Source organism: Hyaena hyaena, unplaced genomic scaffold, assembly GCF_003009895.1.
Source record: "Hyaena hyaena isolate Hyena2069 unplaced genomic scaffold, ASM300989v1 scaffold_29, whole genome shotgun sequence".
Lineage (NCBI taxonomy): Eukaryota > Metazoa > Chordata > Mammalia > Carnivora > Hyaenidae > Hyaena > Hyaena hyaena.
Window position 1 is genome coordinate 2,163,286 of NW_024080661.1, and position 21,374 is coordinate 2,184,659.

At 58.6% G+C, this 21,374-nt stretch overlaps 2 protein-coding genes across 6 annotated transcripts; both read right to left on the reverse strand.

The window, feature by feature from the left end:
• Window positions 1-355: 355 nt before the first annotated feature.
• On the reverse strand, window positions 356-13,462 carry OSBPL7 (oxysterol binding protein like 7). Of its 5 annotated transcripts, none has more exons than XM_039227932.1 (23): window positions 13,341-13,462; window positions 11,857-12,011; window positions 11,622-11,747; window positions 11,386-11,439; window positions 10,664-10,777; window positions 10,211-10,321; window positions 9,975-10,092; window positions 9,240-9,343; window positions 8,791-8,883; window positions 8,573-8,705; window positions 8,398-8,492; window positions 8,118-8,213; window positions 6,935-7,072; window positions 6,276-6,369; window positions 5,352-5,599; window positions 4,915-5,052; window positions 3,896-3,959; window positions 3,687-3,765; window positions 2,337-2,481; window positions 2,089-2,233; window positions 1,865-1,991; window positions 1,551-1,673; window positions 356-1,398 (listed from the first exon to the last, which is right to left on the reverse strand). In XM_039227932.1, exons 2-23 carry the CDS (start codon window positions 11,929-11,931, stop codon window positions 1,290-1,292), a joined length of 2,529 nt encoding a protein of 842 aa, XP_039083863.1. In that variant the 5' UTR covers window positions 11,932-12,011; window positions 13,341-13,462; the 3' UTR covers window positions 356-1,289. The 5 variants fall into 5 exon arrangements, 2 of the variants coding, with proteins under 2 accessions (XP_039083863.1, XP_039083862.1); XM_039227931.1 differs by having other exon boundaries at window positions 6,276-6,471; XR_005527677.1 differs by lacking the exon at window positions 356-1,398 and having other exon boundaries at window positions 1,582-1,673; window positions 1,865-1,947; window positions 6,276-6,471.
• Window positions 13,463-15,112: 1,650 nt separating this feature from the next.
• On the reverse strand, window positions 15,113-21,333 carry MRPL10 (mitochondrial ribosomal protein L10). Its single transcript, XM_039227758.1, has 5 exons — window positions 21,231-21,333; window positions 19,258-19,427; window positions 17,450-17,614; window positions 17,073-17,217; window positions 15,113-16,070 (listed from the first exon to the last, which is right to left on the reverse strand). Exons 1-5 carry the CDS (start codon window positions 21,280-21,282, stop codon window positions 15,814-15,816), a joined length of 789 nt encoding a protein of 262 aa, XP_039083689.1. The 5' UTR covers window positions 21,283-21,333; the 3' UTR covers window positions 15,113-15,813.
• Window positions 21,334-21,374: the final 41 nt, after the last annotated feature.

Sequence of the window (21,374 nt, forward strand, 5' to 3'; positions counted from 1 at the left end):
TTTCTCCTCTAGGCCCCCAGAAGCAATGGATGTATTGGAGGCACGCATGAGGCAACCTCATCTCCTTTTTTTTTTTTTTCCCTCTTTTTAAAAATATCACCTTGAAGGCTCTCATCAGAATGGAGGTGCTTGGGAGGGAGTTGAGGCCATAGTCCAGGCAAGGGTCGCAAAGGGCCCAGCCTGAGCCAGGAGCAATCCAGAGAAGAGGCCAGAGCTCAGTCCCCTGAGACAGAATGGACAGGATGTGGGTGCTGTGGGAGAGAGGACAGGGGATTTTCAGCCCACGTGAGTGGGGAGCTGTGAGCCTTCAGCGCTTGAACACATGCGGTTTTAAACGAATGGTCTCAGGCCCAAGTTTGGGACTGTCTTTATTGGAGCTTGGAATGTCACTGCAAATTCACCTTAATCAGAGGCAGACTGTGCGAAAATGAGCAGCAACAGTGGCGGGCCCCAAGCAGGGGCCATCCGGGCTACATTGGGGACGCTGCTCGCCTGCAAGCAGTACACAGGCACACAAACACATGCACACACCCTTACACAAACTCACACTCTCACACGTGCTCACTCACTCCCAGGGGGTCTGAGGCCAGGCGCCCCGCCGGATCAGTTCGCTCCCCGCCTCTTGGACAGGCCTCGTCTACACAGCAGGGACCAGCCGAGCTGTGAGCTGTGGCTGAAGTTTCCTCCCACTTGAGGACCAGGGCCGAAGGAGCCAGAAGCTGCAGGCATTTTGCAGTTTGGGAGATGGGGATCCAGGAGGATGGGAGAGATTGCCAAGGACCAAGCAGAGGGAGCCCCACTGGGGCACAGGGGAGACAGGAGACGATTCTGGAGAAGGGCAGGGGAGGGATGAGGGCGGGAGAAAAGGGCCATCTCTTCTCCTTCACGCACTCCAACCGCACGGCCGGGGCCAGAGCCCTGGGCGTAGGAAGCCTGGGGGGCATCAAGGGGTCCCCTGTGTCCTGGGAAGGCACTAAACGGGGAACAGATCCTGGAGAGCCTGGAGTCTCCCCCAAGCACCCCAAGGGGGACAGAGGGGAATGACAGAGCAAGAAGGGTCTCACATGCTGGTTGTCTGGGGACACGAGACTGGGGAAGCACGAATCCTGCTGCCCACCCCAAACCGGGGGAGGGGTGCGCAGTGGGCTGAGATGCAGCCCCTCCGGCCGGCAGAGGGGATAGAGCCAGAGCCAGGCTGCCCCTTTGGTCTCCAGCGCGGTGAGTGGGAGGTCCGTGGGAGGTAGAGGCAGGAGGGAGGAGCCTGGGCCTCCTGCCCCCGAGGGCCAGGGCTACCAGAGCACGGCCCCGTCCAGGTTCCCATATCCCGGCTCGGCCCGCAGCCTCCAGTACGTGTTGTTGGTCACCCACCACTCCTTCCCACTGCTGTCCGTCTGCCGCCTGGGGAAAGGAGAGGGGTGGGCACCCAGAGCCAAGGCCAGGGGCCCCGGAGGCCCCCTCCCAGAGCCGGCCCCACTCAGAGCAAGAAGGGGCTGTAGGGAAGGTGGAGAGGAGCCTGCGAGGCAGAGGCCCCGGGGAGAGGGCAGAGGTACCTGAAGAAGCGAGCCTGGTGGACGATGTTGTTCTCCTCCATCACTCTGCGCCTGTCCCGCTGAAGCTGCTCGATCCTTCTCTTCTGGGCTTCGGCGGCCTGGATGTTCCCCTCCTCCAAGTACCTGGGCGTCCACACGGCAGTCAGGGGAACTGCCCCCCCCCCAACCCAAGGCCTCTGTGCCCTGCCCAGCCCTGCCCCCAGATGGGACCCATCTCCCTGAGGCAACGCCCAGAGGGAAGGACTCTGTGCGGAAGTTTATGTGGAAGAGGGAGGAGCCCAGAAGCTCCAGGGTGGGGCCTGCCTGACACTGACCTCTGGTCTGGCCGGAGCCGCGTGTCCGTGGAAGGCAGTGACCGTTTCAGCTCCGCCGTCAGCTCATTCAGCTCCAAGGCAAACTGAGTGAAGCCGAAGTTTCGCTCGTGGTCTGGGGGCATTGAGTCTGGGGAGGGCGGGGGGAAAGGCAAGGGGCTGGGGCAGGTGGACCATGCCATAGCCGCCCTCACCCCTGCCCAGCCCTCCCTGACCACCCCACTTACTGGGTTTCCAGATGCACTGGCCGCCGGGCAGGGACCCCCGGTAGAGCCCCTCGTGCCACTTTCCGGAAAGTCGGTGGAGGACACGGCCGCTCCGGCTGAACACGGCCCCCTGCACCTCGTGGACATTGGAGCTCCAGTACTTGGCCTGGAGCGGGGGTGGAGGCGGGGGACTTAGGTAGGTGTCCCCTCCTGGCCCCCCAGGGCGAGCCTCTGGCGGCAGACAGGCAGGGTGGGGTGGGGGCGCTCACCTTGCAGAAGGTGATTTTGCAGTGACAGGAGCTGTCCTGCGTGTTCCGGATGAGCACCTCCCCGTAGTGCTCGATCCAGCGCTGGCCGCTCAGGATGTTGTGGATGCAGGACGTCACCTTGTTCCACTCAAAGTGGTCCCCAAACCTGAGAGATACAGAGCCAGGGAGGGCAGCTGGCTGGCCCCAGGGGACAAGGGCCACCCTGAGCCAGGATGCCCGTGAGGTGGGTCTGTGGAAGGGACACTGTGGTTCTGGTTCTGCCTCTGCGCGAAGGGTGACGTATTTATAAGGGCGCCTGGGTGCTTCAGTCGGTTGAGTGTCTGACTCTTCACTTCAGCTCAGGTCATGATCTCACAGGTCATGAGGTCGAACCCCACTTCAAGTCCTGAGCTGGGCTCTGTGCCGACAGCGCGGAGCCTGCTTGGGATTCCCTCTCTCCCTCTCTCTCTCTGCCCCTCCTCCACTTGTGCGCACACACATGCACTCTCTCTCTCCCTCTCTTTCTCAATATTTTATATATATACATACATATATATAAACAAAACACAAAGGATGACATATTTACAAAGAAGAACAGCTCTCACAAAAAACATTGAGTCAACATGTCTCCATTCATTGACAGAGCTCCTGACTGCCTAAGTCATGGGGATAAACATGGGCAGGGTCCCTGCCCGTGGGTGCCAGGGACCAGGGTAGGCCCATTCACACACGTTACCCTGTTTAACCGCCCCCCCCCCCCCAGAAGAAGGGGGCGTTAAACTACTCATTTCATGGAGGAGCAGACTCGAGGTTCTGAGGCATTCAGCCTCTTTGTTGTTTGCATAGTTATCAAGACTGCCAGACAGAACTTCAGTCTCTGAAGTCCAGGATCTTCCTGCCCTGGGACTGGCCTCTGGCTAACTCTTGGACCATGCCCGGTAAGCTCTCTTCTTCCCCGGCTGCTGTCCCTACTTGTAAAATGACATGAGCTAGATGACAGTGTTTCAGATGTGTTTTGTGATCAGTCCTGACACCAATTTAGGTCTCTGTGGGTCTGTGTGTGAGTGTGGGTGTGTCTGTGTATTGACTTGAAGTCTCAAATGCATTTCATACTGTGAGTCACGGTCAAAAGAGTGTGAAAGCCAGGGTGTCAGATGACCTCGGTGAGCCCTTCCAGCTCTACTGTTCTAAGATTTTTCACATTTCTGTATGCACAACGGCTGTAAAAATAGGTGTGAAACGTATAGACACTGCCCCACAGCAACCAGCTTCAGGCCAGACCTTTCTATCCTGCACCTACCGTCTCGCCACCCCGGCCTGGAGGGTGGCCCGCGGGCTGGGCCTGACTGCAGAGCACTTAGGGACACCCACCTGGGCAGGCTGACGTTGACGGTCCCCACAGGCACAATCTCCAAGGATTTGCCCCAGAACTTGTTCTTCCACTTCATGTCTGGCGTTGGGTTGGGAGAGGGAGAAGGAGAGGGAGAGGGATGGCAGAAATGAGACAAGAGTATGTTCCAGCCCCTCCCCCATCTGCCCTTCACCCTCACGTCCGCCCCCCCCCCCCCGTCGCCCCTCACCTTGCCAGAAGATGAAGTTCTCAGACTCCGCATGGCATGCCGAGATGGGGGGGTGATGGGAGACCTTGGTGAGCAAAGAAGGTCTCTGGACGCTGCCCCTGAGGACCGTGGGGTCTGTTCCTTGCCCCAGGGCTTCCCAAAGTCCCTTATCCCCATTCCCAGCCCCCCTCCAAACCAGAAGAACAGCTGGTCCCAGGTCTCTTGCCTCTGTCATCCTTAGCCATCACCCACATTCTGTCACCCTCTGTTCCCATGAGGCCTCACATGCCCCCTTCTCACTCACTCCCTTCTGGAGCCCCGGGACCCCTGTCCAAGCCTTCCAAGCACCCCAGCAGTGATAGGCGAGGCCTCCTCCTATGCCCCGCCTGAATGCCAGCCTTCCTGGGGGCCCTCCTCCCTCACTGCCTTCTCCTTCACCATCATCACAGCCTCTGAAACCCTTGGCCTTGCCCTCCTCAGAACGGCTCCATATCTGGAACTTGAACTTGGGTATCCCAAAGCCTGCAGCCTTGCCTCTCTCCCCATTCTCTGTGGCCCATGACTCTTCCCAAGACTTCCAGCCACTCTGCTTTGTTGTGGCCTGTCGGCCCAGCACCACCACCACCACCACCCCCCACCCCGCTCCCGCCATGGCTGACATTGGTCTATCACCTCCACCCTCTCACAGCACCCTGCACAGCCTGCTGCCACCACCTGCCACAACACCTGGCGTTGGCTCCTCTGTGCCGCCCCTGGGTCCCCGCTCTTCAGACACCCCCACTGGGCCAAGGAACACATGGAGTGCACACCGGGAAACTTCAATGCTACACTATCTACACCTGGGCCCAGTCCTTCTCCGACCCCATTTCAAGTCCGTCCCCCACACTCGGCAGGGAGCTCTCTGGAGCAGAAAGCCCTCATCTCCCCTGCCATGTGGCCCAGGGCCCCGCACAGAGCCATCCGCCCTGAACTCACTCTCCCGCCCTGGCCCCTCAGAAGCCCCAGCCACCCATGAGGGCCCCTCTTTCCCGGGCCCACACCTGCTCACTGATGAAGCGGAAGCCTCGGTCAGGCCGCTCACACTCGTAGGTCTCCCCCAGGACGGGGTTGAAGGGCTTACAGCCTGCTCGGTGGTACGTGGACGAGTAGGCAGAGACGGCAAAGGCGGCGATGTACACCTGTGGGCAGAAGGGCAGGGCGATGCCGCTGGGGGTGGGGGTGCGGCCGGGAGATGCCACTGGGGGGCAGTGGGGAGATGCTGCTGGGAGGTGGGGGGGAGATGCCACTGGAGGGGGCTGGGACATGCTGCTGGGGAGTGGGGGATGCCGTTGGGGGGGGAGATACCACTGGGAGGGGGCTGGGAGATGCCGCTGGGGGGTTGCAGAGAAGGGGGGCTGCCACTCCACTGCAAGCAAGGACGGGGCAGAGGTGGAGCTTCAGCAGCGGGGAGGAGCCCCGCCAGGAGTTCAGGGGGTACCATGCGCTCGCAGGGGTCCGCCACGCGGCTGGCCTGGTCCAGGAGGCTGCTGTACTCCAGCTCCTCGCAGAGCCGCTGCAGAGTGTTGAGCGGCTCGTTGAGCTGCACAGGCATCGACACCTTGGACAGGTCTTTGCCGATGTTGTTCCGGAGTATGTTCCACAGGCTCACGTCGGCCCCCGGCCCGCTGGCCGCTGGCAGGCAGCGGCGCCGCGGTGGCCCCGCAGCTCTCCCTGGAACACACGCCCCTGGGCCCCACCCGGCCACGTCACTTTCCCTCCCGCAGGGCATCCAGACCTGGCGGGCACACGGCAGGCCCAGCGGCTCCCTCCCTCCCCCCGCCCCTCCCGAGGCGCTCCTAGATACACCCCTTCCCAAGTGCCCCTCTGGACTCTGCTGAGGAACACCCGGGGGGCTTTAGGTGGGAGGCAGGGCCCGGAACCACTCAGACTGGACGACTCCCATCGCTGGAAACCCTGAGGCCCAGAAGCCCTTCCCGAGCCCCCCCCGGCCTTCCATTCCCCTCCATAAACCAACGTTGGGATACAGATTGTTCAGCCCATTTTACAGATGAGGGAACAGGTTCCAAGAAGTAAAATGACATGTCCAAAGCCACACTGTAAAAGACTGGCAAGGTAGGACCATCTGCCTCTGTATCAGGCCCCACGCCAGTCTTCTCAGAACACTGAACTGGCCGCTAGCCCCCAGGCCTGAGCCTGACCCCCATCCGGAGCCACTCCTGGGACATTCTGTAGCTCACAGCTTAGCCTCCCCCATCTCCTGGGGTCACTTCTCGAGTCAGTATCCAAAGCTGCTACCCCACCAGTCACCGCCACAGACTGCCTCCCAAGGGGTCTGGGCTGTGGACAAACACCATCTGTCCCTCCCTCTGAACCCATCCATGCCTGCACACCCAGCTGGTACCTTTCTGGTAGCGCTCAACTCCCCTGAGGTCCAGCACCTCCTCAGACAGGCTGGTGGTGATTTCACTGGTGCACGACTCCTCCTCCTCGGAGCCCTGGGCCGGGACAGAAGACAGACCGGGCAGACTGGGCCTCCCCGGGCAGATGGGCAGATGGGCAGTGCCCAGGGCTCGGCAAGACCCTGCCTGGCTAGTCCTCTGAAGGGAAGGGGGATGACATGTATTTGGGGGAGGGGAGGGTCTGAGCCCTAAGACTGACATTACAGAGTGTGTCCTGCCATCTTGGGGAGGGGACGCCTGGCCCTCTCACTGCAGGGAGGGAGCGCAGGGACTTGGTGAACACCAGGGAAAGGGGGCAGGGCATTGCTGCGATCCAGGGTTCAGGGGTGGGGTTAGGGCAGGTTAGAGGGCTGACCCACTCACAGGAAAAGGCTGGGGTGGGGCTGAGGCAGCAGTCTTGTGGGGACCCCATGGGGATAAAGTACATCAGACTGGAGGAAGGATCCCCAGCAGAGATTTCGGAGCAGGGCCACACAAACCCAACAGGTCTGGACGTGTTACCAGAGAGAGCGGCCGAGGCGTTACAAAGGACTTGGGAATCCACAAACTCTAGGCTCTCTAGACCCCATCCCCATTTTCCCAGAGCTGTCCCCCACCTCACCTCATTCTCAGAAGAGCTGGCAGAGAGGAGAACCTCACAGGCATCAAAGAACTCAGTGTGGGAATCAGCAAGGGACAGGACGCTGCTCTGGGATAGCTGGGGGGTCAGCCCCCGCCCCTTCATGTACAGGGCTTCTTGCTGTGGGAAGGACAAGGTGTCAGGCAGGGGTCCCCGGCCATGACAGTTCCCTGGAGAGGGAAGCATACCGGGGACTTGTCCTGCCTGAGGGTGGCACCTGCCAAGCAGAAGACGACGCAGAAGGGAGAGTGTGGTGGGATACGAGGGTGTGGCAGGTGAACTGGGGCCTGGGAGAAAGGAAACGTGGGTTCCAGAAGAGCCATGCACACTGCCCAGGCACTCACTCTGAGCCGGGTTCCAAGCCTTCCGTGTGTATTATCGCAATCAATGCTGACACTCAACCAAAGCGGTATGTACGGTTATGACCCCCTACTTTGCAGATGAGGACCTTGAGGCTCAGGGTCAGAAAGGCGGCAAGCAATGGAGCCAAATTCAGACCCACAGAGCCCCGCCCCAGAGTCTATGCTCGGAACACTGAAGTCCCAGCTCAGCCAATCCGCAACTGGGGGTTCCTGGGCCCATTGGTCAGATTCTTGGAATCTTAGTTTCCTCCACCATGAACTTGAGGGTAAGGATCGTGGCCTCGTAGGACTGAATTAAGTAAAGGGAGCCTGGGTGGCTCAGTCAATTGAGGGTCTAACTCTTGATTTTGGCTCAGATCATTATCCCAGGGTCATAGGATTGAGCCCTGTGAGTCAGGCTCTGTGCTGAGAATGGAGCCTGCTTAAGATTCTCTCTCTCTCTCTCAAATTAAAAAAAAATAAATAAATAACTCTTAAAAAAAAAAACATAAAAGCACTCTGGAACACCTGGGTGGCTCAGGTGGTTAGCCGTCTGGCTCTTGATCTCAGTTTAGGTCTTGATCTCAGGGCCCTGAATTCAAGCCCCTTGATCTCAGGGCCCTGCGTGTGGAGCCTACTTAAAAAAAAAAAAAAAATTATAAGCTATCCAGCACAAGCTGGCAAGGCAGAAATGACCGAGGTGAGGCCGCTGCCAATGTCACATGAATTGGGTTGGAGCTAGGATTTCCGGGCCCTGTGTTGTGTCTGAAGACCAACCTTGCAGTACGGGAGAAATGGTCCCCACGGCCCAGCCTGGCTCCTACCTCCTCAGGGTTCAGGGAGCTGAAGGAGTCTGCGGTGGTGTCCGAGGAGATGGAGAGTGAGTGGAGGCGCCTCGGGCCAGTGGAGGCCTCAGAGACCTGCGAGGAGAGAGTGAGGGGACAGGAAGCCAGGAGGACAAAGCCCTCCCCGCCCGACCCCACCATGCTGCCCCCTGCACAGACTGCCTCTCTCCCCAGAGCCAGCTCTGCTCTCTTCCCCGGGCATGCAGTCCTCAGCCTCGAGCCCTTTCCTCCCACGTGCTCCCCCATCCGTCAGCCTCACCCCCATGCGTGACAGCTCTGAACCCTGGTGCAGGTCTCTCAGTCGGTCCCATTCAGCAGTGAGGGCAGCCAGGACGCTGCTGAGGGAGTTGTGCACTGTGGGGCAGGGGTGGGCATCAGACTCCTCTTCCTCTCCCTCTCCCCACCTGCCCCCCCCCCCCCCAGCACGCACTCACCCTTCTGGGCCAAGGCCCAGAAAGTACGTTGCAGGTGGGCATAGTCGGGAGGCGGCAGCCCGCGGGGGCCTGAGGGGTCCCGGGACTCCAGGTAGCGAGAGAGGTTGGGAACGGAGCCGTGGAGACGACCAACCTGCGGGCGAGGGGGAGGAGTCGAAGGTGGCGGCCGCCTCCAGGGCACCCCAACCCGGCGACGTGGGGTCCACACCCCACCTCACCCGTCCAATGGTGTCGTCCTTGGCGAAACTCTGTGTGCACCACATGCGGCTGGTCCGTTTCCCCTTCTTGGGTCTCTCGGTCGTCACCGAGGCCTGGCAAGTGGAAGGCAGGAGGTGAGGGTGGGGCGAAGGGCAGCAACCGCGCAAGCCGGGACAGGGGACGATGGCCATGGAGGAGGGCGCAGGGACATCTGCCATCCCAAAGGAAGAAGATGGCACGCTAGTAGAGGCGTGGGCACGGCAGGCAGGGGTCACTCCAGAAGGCCAGAGGGACAACCCTGAGGCGGTCTGGACACGGGGGGGCGGGTCGGCTAGGCAGATGCGCGGCTCTCCAGGAGCCCGCAGCACCTGAGGGGGTCTGGGGGCCTGTCCCGGGGAAGTGGCGAGGGTGAGGGCCCCAAGCAGGAAAGTCCCCCGGGCAGGGCCCTGGCCCCGCCCCTGGCCCTCACCTGGTGCGTGGGGATAACAGGGGCCGAGGGGATTCGGTGCAGGGACTCCAGGCTCTGGAGGAGTCTGTGTAGCTCCTGGAGCTTCCCCTGACACTCAGAGAGCTCTGCGGGAAGAATGAACGCGGACGTCCCTCTCCCAGCACTGCCTGGGCGCCCCGGGGTCTGTCCCCCGGCTTCCCTTCCCCCTCCTGAAACCTCACCCGGCAGCAGCGGGGCGCCAAAGCAGTTCCCAGTTCCCACCCCTGGTCTGGCCTCGAACTGGTTTCCTGAGAGGGCTGGCATCCTTGGTCCCCATAACACACCTGAACTCTGCCGCCTCTGCATGGGGCCGCGGGGTGGGGGTGGCCCTGACTCTCTGCCCCCACTCGCTGGCACTTCCCTCTCCCAGGCCAATGTCTCAGCTGCCGACTCCAGGAACGGGGTCTAGAGCACACCCCGTCTTTGGCACTACTCCGCGGGACCCCTCCCCGATTGGCTTTCTGTATCTTCTTCTTTGTGAGTCCCGGGCCCCAGTCCTGTCTATGTGACTGAGGCACAAGGCCTGCCATCCCCAGTGAGGCTGGTGCTCCCCAGGGCAGGCCCGAGTAGACCCGGTCAGCTTGGAGGCCGAGGCTGTCTCCTCTGTCAGCTCAGGTCCCCTAAGGCAGGGCTGGAGGTCAGGGTCCCCCCTCCTCGTGACTGCTGGCACCCCCTAGACCCAACAGCACGGGCCCTGCCCACAGAGGGGCCCCTCACCATGAGAGCAGCGGTCTAGCCCATCACTGTCCCTCAGCCAGGAAGACACCTTCTCCCGAGGCCCGACTCCAGGGAGAGCCGAAGCGCTGCCCGCTGCCGGAAGCTGGGCACCAGGAGCCTGTGGGTTGAGTCAAGGGTGAGGTAGGGCAGCACTCCCCTCCCTGGATCTCATACTTTCCTGAAGCTGCCACCCCTGAATCCCCATGTCACCAGTCCCCGCCCAGGACCTCCCTTACCTTCCGGTGAGTGGTGCCGGGCAGCGAGCCTCGAGGCAGGTCGAGGCGCTGGGCTAGGCGGTGGGCACGCAGCTGGGCCACCCAGCTCTGGAACAGGTCCTGGGATTTGATCTGCAGAAGGGATGGAGACGGGGAGGGAGGCGTGAAAAGAAGGACCGCATCCCAGGGGCAAGAAGTCAGAGCTCTCAGAGCCTCCCCCTGCCGTCCCCAGCTTGTGCAAAGGCTCCTTGCGGGGCGGCAGGGCAGTTTCCCCAGGTGTCTAAGCCCTTGGCTCTGGGCCTGTTCATGTACCAACCAAGAGGGAGGCCTTGCTGTTGGCTGTGCTATACGATGGGAACTCCCTTGTTGTGACCCTCAGGGACAGACCCTCAGCCCCTGTCCCTCTCTCCTGCATGCCCTAGTGTCTCTGCTGGGCTGGGGCCCAAGCCACCCCTTGGCTCCCAGGGATGTCACCTTGAGGTGGTAGATGTTGTCTTCAGTGTCAAGGTCAATGCGCTGGGCCTTTTTGTTGATGGACATAACGGACAGTCGGACGTCAATGGAGCCATGAAGCTTCCCCTTGGTGATCTAGGGCAGATGGTTGGCAGGGGAAAATGGGACTGTTTTTAGGTCCCCAGGACCACAGAGTCACCATCTCCCTGAGGCGACCCAAGGCTCAAGGGCCAGGCAGCAGGTTCACCCTTGTGCCCAAGTCACAGGATCAGCAGGGACTGGTCAGTTGTCCTCCTGTGCACAGAACACCCACACTCTGAACAAGGGAGTCACAGAGCAAGGAAAACTAATCTCGGGAGCCCCAAGGCTGAGGAGGGAAGCACCCTCTCGCAGAAAGAGATCCTGAGCATGTTGGCCTTCAGTTCCCGTTCCCAGCATGAGAATGAGACAAGGGTAAAGATGATAAAGGTCCCATTTCCTGGGCACTTATTTTGTGCCAGGCACTGTCCTGAGGGCCCTTACCAAGACGAACCATACAAGTGGGCGACCATACTCTCTCCATCTTTGAGATGAGGGAGTTGAGGTCCAGGGAAGTGACTTGCCGGAGACCGCACATCCAGAAGTGGTGTACCCGGGATTTGGACCCTGCTGTGGTGGATTCCAGAAACCCCCTGCCTCTTCAGAGTATTCTAGGCCCGAACTCAGCCCTCAGCCCCCAGCTCCCAGCAGAGGCCCTGACTCACCTCTTGCCGGGTCGTTGCATATTGAAGGATTCCGTCCTCGAGCACAAAGTATCTCTGTGACATTCCCCAGAAGGAACAAGAGCCCAGGAGGTGGAGAGAAAAGAGTATGGGGAGAGAGCAACCACACACATAGACTTTTCTTCCCCTCCACACCCCCCCCAGTCCTGCCCACACCATTCCCTACATCCCCCACCCGCCCCAGCATCTGGCCCCTCCCTTTGCCCTGCCCACCCTACCTTGTGCCAGCCCTTCAGAGGCCACTTCCGTTTCTTGAGCAGGTGGCCTTCCTGCCTCTCGGGCATGATACCTTCTGCTCCCAGCCTGCCCCGCGACTCCTCCACCACCTCCCACAGCTCAGAGGCCTGCAGTCCAGGACAGAGAGGTAGGACAGCGGCTGGTGAGGTGACCAAATCTGCCCCCCACTTGTGGGCCAAGCCCTATCCACCCACTGCCTGCTTCCCCGTCTCAGACCTGCAGGGCACTGGTGGGCTTTGCAGACTGAATGTTCTCTGCCAAGGAGTTAGGAACCCTCTCTTGGAAGTCCATGGAGATGGGAGCGGCCACTCCCTGCTGAGAAGGTAGAGCAGGGTGGAGGGAGAAGGGTGTCACCTTGTCCTCGGGGGACCCTTGAAGCGAGAGAGAGAGAGAGAGAGAGAGAGAGACCCCATTAGCCCAGGCCCTGCTATCACCTTCCCCACCTCCACCTCCAACCCTTCCTGCCTTCCTGCACCCCCTGAGATAAGAGCTCACCAACATCTGCTCACCTGCCCTGCCTCTCTGAGTCTGTCCCTTCCCCACCCTGGGCGGGTTTCCCTGTCTACACCCTCCAGCTGTGGCCACTGCTCTCCGAGAGGTGAGCTAGCACGCAGCCCGCAGGCCAGCGCCAAGAGAAAACCACAAAAGTCCGCCCAGCCCCACCTTGGGCCCACATTCTCAGGCTCTAGGAAACACTCGGTGCTTTCTCTGGAGGATTCCCTGGGGGGAGGGGGGCCTGGACGGGTAAGAGGCATGGGAGTAAAAAAAAGAGACTCTAAAAAAGGGCAGAGGAATTCAGAGACTGGACAAGCAAGATCTCAGCCTGGCTTCTCTTCTTTCAGGACCCCTGGGCACTCCTCCACCTGCTGTCGTGGGTTGGAGACTCATCTGCCATCCCGACTCCCCGCTAATCAGCCTCCAGATCCTCTGTCTTCTATACTGGGAAACTGAGGCCTGAGCCAGCCTCCACTGTTCTCTGTGCCTCCACCCTAAGATGCCCATCTGAGACCCTCGGTGCCCCGCAAACCTGCATTCTACCATCCCAGTCCTTTGGGTTCCTGAGAAGTAACACCCACCCAGAGAGCGCAGGGGACCAGGCCCACTGAGGCACTGTGGGTGGGAGAAGAGGTGGCCAAGAACAAGCCAAGGTCCACACAGTGCCCACAGGCGCCCTTGACACCAGCCCTGGCCATCCTGGCTCCACGAGAAGATCAATAATGCATGAGGCTCTGTGTGTGTGAGGCAGGGAGGGGACTGGAGGGGCGAGGCTGGCCTGAGGCTGGGGAAACAGATCAGATCTTCCAGTGGAGCCAGTAAGCACCTGAGGAGCGAAGGCCAGGAAGGTACAGGGACGCAGTGGGGTAGTGGTGGCCAGGAGGTAGGGACGGAGGGGCCTGGAGTGCAAGAGGCTGACCCGGGGGATAAAACTCCTTCATTTGGCCATTGAAAGTTCCCAAACTCTTCCAATGTTTGGGTATCTCTGTGTCCTTTTCCTGGCCCCCTAGAATCCTGGCCCCCCACTGCTGGCGGGTGGAGGGGGAGGCTCTGTCAGTAGAGGGTGTGGGGTCGAGGGGAGCCCGGTGGGTGCCGCATCTCCACTTCCATTCCCACCCCAGTCTCCGGAGGGGCAGACCCACCAGCTTCAGGTGGGAGGAAGCCTGCCCCGGGAATGTCAGCCAAAGGCAGCGCGGGCCCCTTACCCCAGGGTCCATGGACACCAGTGCTCCTTGGCCCCCGCGCCGCTCGGCCTCTGAGTCACCGTCTCCGAGTCGCCCGCTCCCTCCTCGCGGAGCCTGAGCAGTGGTAGCAGCTGCTGCAGGAACCAGGAAGGAAGGAGACGTCGGAGCCTCCCCTCCAGCCGGATCTCCCCACCTCCCCCTTCCCGGCCCCTCCTCCTGCCAAGCTCTGGGCGGCCGCTCAGCTCTGCCCCCCTGCTCCCGGGAGGACTCAGGGCTGAGCGGACTCCCCAGCACTGAGGTAGCTTGGGAGTGGGGGCAGAGTCCCCGCTGGGCGCAGTTCCAGATAGACCGCAGAGGACTGGGGAGCTGCTGGCCTCAAGCCAGTGGTGGTAAAGGGTTTACTCGTACTAGCATTGCCTTGACCCTAGTTAGTACCCAAGGCCATTTCCTCATTAACCGCCCCCCTCCCTCATTTTACATCTGAAAATAGATTGCAAAATTTGGGGCCAGCAAATGTATCAGGTTGACAGGAAGGGACGGATGCCCCTGGGGGACCACGACAGACAGTGCCAAGAGCACGGTCAGCAGGCCAGCCACGGCTGGAGAGGGCCAGGCAGCAACCCCCACAGAGGCTGTCATTGTGGGTGATGTCCCACCAGGTCAGGACCCGCTGGGGCTGGAGGTACCTGTGCGTTAACACAAAGCCCCAGCTTGCATGGTCTCTGGATGCGAACTGTGTCTGCAACAGTAATGAGCAGGCTGTTAGAAAGCGCTGGCTGGAGCCTCTCAGGTGCCCCCAGCCTCCCTTTCTGAGCACCTCTGCTCTTCCGCTGGGGTGCGGTGCTTAGCACAGTGCTCAATTCTAATTAAAAATTAGCTCTTAAAGAAAGGTCTGAACCTCATTAAAATGAACGTGAAAAGGACGGACACCTTTAAAGACAGTGAAGCTGCTTTCTGGAAAGTAGGGGTTTTTTTTAATGGTAGGGCCTCAGGCATCACCAGCAGGTGAAGGATGCGATGCAGGGTTCTTTGATCCAGGTTCTTTGACCTCAGCCCCACCCAGGCGTGGTTTACCCTCCAGGACCCTACACCTCTCTCAGGAGATGCCAGTTCTCCCCGCCATTCAGAGCCTCAGCTCGGCTCCTGCTGCCCCGGGAGGGTGTTGTTGGCACCCGGCAGGCTTCCGGGAATCAGGGAGAGCACCGGGCGCCACTGGCCAGTCGGGCCTGGACATCCAGGAGCCTTAAGGGCCTTTTCATTCACTTCGTATTGATCAGGCATCGCTGGGGCATACAGCACAGAGCTGGGCACTGTGGGAAACTGGTCTTGGACCAGGCCACAGAAAGGCTGCTGCAAATCGTGACTGCCAGCATGGTGCCTGTCCAGGACTGAGGAAGCTGTGGCATTGCCCCAAGTCTGGGAGTAAAGCTTGACAGCTACCTTGCCTGCATCAACTAAGGACAAGGGCAGGCTTCTAGTTAAACGTTCTCTCTCCTTCATTAGGAACTTCTGGTTCTCCAAGATTTGGAGGAGGCCTCCCTGCTGAGAGCCTCCAGACCCCTTCATTAACACAGAATTCTGGTTTGCCCCAGCTCTTCCGCTCGGAACCACTCGGGATGTGTTAGCTACTGGGCAAAGCAGGCGGCCGCCTTCAAAAGGACAAGCATGTAAGAGATGCCATTTGTGGGATTGGCCCAGGGAGGGAAGAGACATGGAAAGGAGGGGAGGGGAAGTGAGGGAGGGGCTGAGAATTAGTCGACAGGGATGATAAGCTGGCAAACAGCAAAACAGAGTAAGTAAAATGAATGCATTTCATTTTATCACAAAGCAGTGCTCCCAACCTTTCCAGAACACGGCACACCCCCAGGGCGGAGAACTGACACTCAGGGACCCTAATGAGGAAGCTCTAGGGCAGAAACCCAGGACACGGATCTTCAGAGCAGAGACAGCCTGATTCAAGTCCCTGTTCTGCCTTTTATGAGCTGCACGACCTTGGGCCGGCTATTAAACTTCTCCGCCCTGTCGTTTTCTTCTCTGTGAAACAGGGAACGCCGTGTAGAGTGGTGGGCACGGGGCCTGGCACAACAGGCTCTCCAGAGATGCCATTACCCAGGTGAGCTGTTCCAGCACGTTGGACCCACGAGGGGATAGGCTGGGACACGTGCAGCGAGGGGCAGTGGACACAGAGGCAGAGGGCACAACCTCATCTGTTCGGCTTCTCTGCCTGGGACGTGGAGAGCTGGAAGACTGCCTCCACGAGGCCCCAGGATGGGGAAAACTGGGACAAGACAGTGATTAAGAGCCTCCACTGGGAAATGGGGTACCGGAGAGGCTCCCCATCTCTGAGTGGCTCCGTTTCCGAGGAGGTCGTGGCCAGTGCAGTCGGGTAACGCACGCCACCCCCCACCCCAAGTTCTTCCACGTCTCTGATGGAGGATGGCACGGCCGGCAGGGGTACAGTGCGCTTGCGGGCAGGCTGAGTGCAACAGGCCGGCTACGAGTCCGGAGCGGGGTCAGCAGAGCCAGGCTGCCCGCCGGCTGGCACGGCGGCGTCCCTTCCGTGCTGCTGCCTGAGGTACTGCTCCAACAGGGCCGTCAGCTGGAGGGGCTGGTGCTGCAGCAGGAAGCGGGTCTGGGCCGAGAGGAGGCTGAGCCCTCCTACCAGCTCCCCCTGCACCAGGGCCAGGCTGGGAAGCTTGGCGTAGTTGAGGAAGCCCTGCCTGCTGAGGATGGTGTCATCGATGCAGCCACCTGGAAGAGCACAGGGTCAGCCGGGCGCCCCACACACGCCTCCTTCCCCTGCAAACAACGCTCCGGCCTGATGCTCCAACGCACGCTCTGTCGCCCTTCCTCACCCCGCAGCCTTCCCCCAGATCTGGTTCCCACCCCGGGCCCACCCAACCCCGACTCTGCTTGGGACTGATCCCCTCCCTTCTTTCCTAAATCTTGCCTAGAAAACCCTTACATAAGACCTCCACCTGGCCCAGCCCCCACTAAGTCACTGTTTCCTAAACATTCTTAAAAGAACCGCGGAGCATGTGTGTATGGTGGCAGGGACCCACAGAGACCTAAAAAAACAGTCTTCTCAGGGGCGCCTGGGTGGCTTAGTCAGTTAAGCGTCCGACTTTCGCTTAGGTCATGATCTCGCGGTTTGTGGGTTCGAGCCCCGCGTCGGGCTCTGTGCTGACTGCCAGCTCGGAGCCTGGAGCCTGTTTCGGAGTCCGCGACTCCCTCTCTCTCTGACCCTCCCCTGCTCACGCTGTCTCTCTCTCTCTCTCCTAGAAATAAATAAAACATTAAAAAAAAAAAAACAAAACAGTCTTCTCTAGGAGAATCATCTCTGAGGGTCTTACCTTCGGGTGGCGGGGGCGATGGGTCTGGGAAACATGGCTCACTGTCCCTCAGTGCCCTGGACCTGGGCTGTCTGAGTATCTTCGTCTGTGTAGCTTCCAGCACCCCTACTCCACTGCCAGCCTCAAGGTGTCTGAACTCCCTCTCCCTGCAGGGCCCTCTTCTTCCCCCTTCTTCTACCCAGTGCAGAAACGACGCAGGGTAGTGAGCCAACACGGCTTCTCCGCTGACACAAGTGGCCCTCAACAAATGGCGCTACTGACTCAGGCCCCATCTGTGAGAGGATGTCCCCGCCAAAGATGGCCGCAGCTTTACCCGCGTGTACTTAGCAGATGGCCCCAGGCTGCTGTGGCCCCCACCGCCCTCCGCCCCCGTCCTCAAGCCGCAAGGGTGCGTGCTCACCTAGCAGGGGCAGGAAGGGCAACCCCTTCAAGACGCGCACCATCTCCTTGACTTTGGGCTCCTCACTGACCAGCAGCATGTTGTGCCCCACGAAGAGGGGCAGCAGGTTTTGATACTTGGAATCTGCTAGGAAGGGCTTCAGAACCTGGAACGGCAGGAAAGACGGCTTCCTGGGGACCCATGGGAGGAAAGGGGCTGCCCACCCTGAACACAGGCCAGGTCACACCCAGGGTGCGAGCCGACGGTCTCCTCGGCCCCTGGCTGCAGTTAAGGCACCGGACTGGAGGAGGCTGGCTTGTGGGGTGGGGAGGGACACCGGGGTCTGGCTGGAGGGCGCGGGGGAATGCAGGCACCTGCACCAGAGGGCCACTCCCTACCTGGTTGGGGAAGATCTTCATCAAGATCTTGTGTTTCCGCAGCTGGTGCCGCATGAGAAGCTTGTCCTCCGCGCTCAGAGCCACGTTCTGGCAGACCGCGATCATTCGGTTGTCTCGGAAAACTGCATCTATCTCCCGACGGAGGAGCCGGATGAGGCCTGTCTCCTGAAGTCAGGAAGGGAAGACCACGGGGACATAAGATGCCCTTCTCTCCTTGTGCCCTTTCCCCCCCAGGAACGGGGGCTGGGGCTCCCAGCGATGGCCAAACAAGGGAAAGATCAGTGTACGAGCAGGAGGGTCGGGGCCCTGCCTCCCAAGAGGTTCCGTCTCCCACCCTACATTTTGTCTTTATTAGGTAACAGTGGTCTTTACAGCAGGGTTTTTAACCCTGGGAACGCTCATCCCCTTAAACTGGCCACCAATCTGACCCACTCAACACCGGACAATAACCTGGTCAAAATGACTTATGCCTCAGACACTGTACTCATGTTGAGTGACTTTACCAATTATAAAGACAAGATAATTTTGGGTTAGTGTTGATTCAGAACTGAGGCATTGTCATAGGACAAGGCTTCATTTTCTTTTCTTTTTAATTTTTACTTTTTAATGTTTTTATTTATTTCTGAGAAAGAGAAACAGCATGAGCAGGGGAGGGTCAGAGAGAGAGGGAGACATATAATCTGAAAATAGGCTCCAGGCTCTGAGCTGTCAGCACAGACCCCGACACGGGGCTCGAACCCACAAACCATGAGATCATGACCTGAGCCGAAGTCGGACGCCCAGGTGCCCCCAGGCTTCATTTTCTGAAGACCATGTTTCTAAGCATTGACAGCTTATGGATCTGACAATGAGCATAAAGTTATAAATTCTCCACTGCCCTTTCTGTTCTTTTTAAGGATGAAAAAACTCTTATCATTTCTCTAGGAAAACATGGAAACTTCAAGCCCTTTTTTTAATTTTTAAAAAATGTTTATTTTTGTGAGAAAGAGACAGAGCATGAGAAGGGGAGGGGCAGAGAGCGAGGGAGTCACAGAATCCGAAGCAGGCTCCAGGCGCTGAGCTGTCAGCACAGAGCCTGATGTGGGGCTCCAATGCACCAACTGTGAGACCATGACTCGAGCTGAAGTCAGGCATTTAACCGACTAAACCACCCAGGTGCCCTTTCAAGATAGGAGATATGGGCATCTGGGTGGCTCAGTCGGTTAAGCGTCCGACTCCGGCTCAGGTCATGATCTCGCAGTTCGTGGGTTCGAGCCCCACATCGGGCTCTGTGCTGACGGCTAGCTCAGAGCCTGGAGCCTGCTTCGGATTCTGTGTCTCCCTTTCTCTCTGTCCCTCCCCTGCTCACGCTGTCTCTCTCTCTCTCTCTCTCTCTCAGAAATAAGTAAAACATTGGGGCGCCTGGGTGGCTTAGTTGGTTAAGCGTCCGACTTTCGCTTACGTCATGATCTCGCGGTTTGTGGGTTCGGGCCCCGCGTCGGGCTCTGTGCTGACTGCCAGCTCAGAGCCTGGAGCCTGTTTCAGAGTCTGTAACTCCCTCTCTCTCTGACCCTCCCCTGCTCACGCTGTCTCTCTCTCTCTCCTAGAAAAAGAAAAAAAAGAAAGAAGTAAAACATTAAAAAATAAAAAATGAAGGGAATCCAGGGGGCCTGTCCAATCCACAGAGCCCCAAATGCCAAATAGAACCAAGTACAATTCATTTTAAAGCATCTGGATCACAGGGTCAAAGAGGGGAAGTAATGACGTGGAGGACTGCGTCCACTTCATTATGGCCAGCATCCCGGCACCAAGGACAGTCTCCTCCTTACCTCCTGTGGGGGGCTGGGAGGGCATGGTAGGCATTGTGGGTTGATAGCGGGCTTGGGGGGGATATACTCAGTCACGGCCATCAGCTTCTGCCGTTCAAAGTGCATCACGCGACGGTGGCGGGTAACAGCCTTGGAGCCACAGCGGACAGTCTGGCGGGTGGGCAGCCGGCCTGGGAGGGGAAATGGCAACGCTGTGATGTGCAGCCTCTGGGAGTCCTTAGTCGGCCTCCGATGGAGGAAAAGCCCACCTCCGGGCAAGCCAACCGCAGCTCGCAGAGCTAGACTCAACGCCAGAGTGGACCAAGGAATCATCTGCTAGGAATCCTAAACTCCCCAAACTTCTCTTTAATGGGCGCGCGACCTTAAGTCAGCTGCTTGATCCTCGGAGGCTCCCATTTCTCCAGCTCTTCTTTATGTACCAAAAATGGGGAAAGGGATGAGAACAAAGGAAAAGTATCTTCAACACACTGAAAAAAAAGGGGGGGAGGGTGAGGGTTGAGCAGTTTTTTTTCTGAAATGGCCAAATAGTAAAGATTTTAAGTTTGAGAACCATACAGTCATCCCACTGGATTCTGAAAGCAACCATAGATGATATGAAACAAACAGATGTGGCTGTATTCCAATAAAAGTTTATTTATAAAATATGGTGACTGGTCCTGCCACAATATGCGAACCCCCGGTCTAAGCCAGTGGTTCTCAAAGCCTGTCCTAGACCTGCTGAATCAGGAGCTCTGGAGGGGGACCCAGCAAATAGTGTTCTAAAAAGACCTCCATGTGTTACAGATGCAGGCTGGAGTCAGAAAACCACTGCTGGAAGCACTGCTCTGAGGCCTTCTCCCGTGATTTGAAACAAGAGGGAAAAGAAGTTATACGGCGCCCATAGCTGCCCCAAACAGGCCTCCCTTCCCTCTGCTCTTGTTTGCAGCCATGGGTGAAGAGTACCCCTCAGAAGACAAGGGAGCCACTTGAAAGTCCTAGGCCTAAGTGACCCCTTCATCTTGGACAAAAGAACCCAGGCTAGAGCCTCCCACTTTCAGCTGGAATCTCAGGGAAAAAAGTTCAGCTAGACGGTGGCTCAAAAGAGAGCAGGCAGGTTTGCTGGGGTGAATGGTTTTATTGCCAGCAGCCACAAAACCTAACAACACAGGCTTTGGATCAGATGGAACTAGATTTTAATCTCTCTTCTGCCACTTACTAGCTGTGACCTTGACCAGTCACTCAACTGGTCTAAACTTGAATTTCTTCACCTGTAAACAGGGCAAGATAATGACTTCTTCATGACAAGTTTTAAGATTTAAATGAGATAATACACGTAAATCATCTATCACTGTGCCTGGCTTTATCACGTGCTCAAAACCATTCATTAAACAAACAGCTATTTCATGCCCACTAATGCCAGCACCAAGCCACCTGCTGGCTATGGTGAGTGAACATGGTTCTGTCCTTAGCAAGTTTGAAGTCTAACACTGGAGACAAACACATAAGCAAATGCAAAATCACAGACTGTGATGGGTAAAGGGGGTCAATACACTGGGTGCAAAATACAAATTTAACAGGGTAAACCTGCTTCGCAGAAGGTGGCCAGGGCAGGCCTGAGGAAATAACATTTAAGCTGAGACGGTATAAAGGTGGCATAGCGCCAAGATCGGGGCGGGCAGTGGTTCAAGCAAAGGGGGCGAGCAAGAGCCAGGTGGTAGAGTATAAGAAACCCAGAGACGGGGAAGGGTACTCGGGCATAGGGAAGAAATACAGTAGTTGTCGTTGACGTTTTTGCTGCGCTGCTGTTATTACTAGTATCCGGAGTTACAGGGAATTAGCTGGAGGAAAGAGGCCAGCGATCCGGCTGGTGTCTGGGGTCATCGAGAGCTGTCTGGAGTAAGAGATTACAGGAGGGGGTCAGTAGTGGAGGAGGGGAGACAAGAACCAGAGAGCACCGGCCGGTACGCGCCGTGAGGGCCTAGGCCGCTCCTTACCCGCCTGGGGCAGGAGACCCCCTCGCAACCTCCCAGCCAGGGCCGCAGCCATCTCCACCGGAAGAACAGCCTGGAGCTGGGAGAGACCGAAGGAGCTAAGGATTGTGGGACGTCCAGGAGCCGGAAGCCGCCGCCGGATCCGCC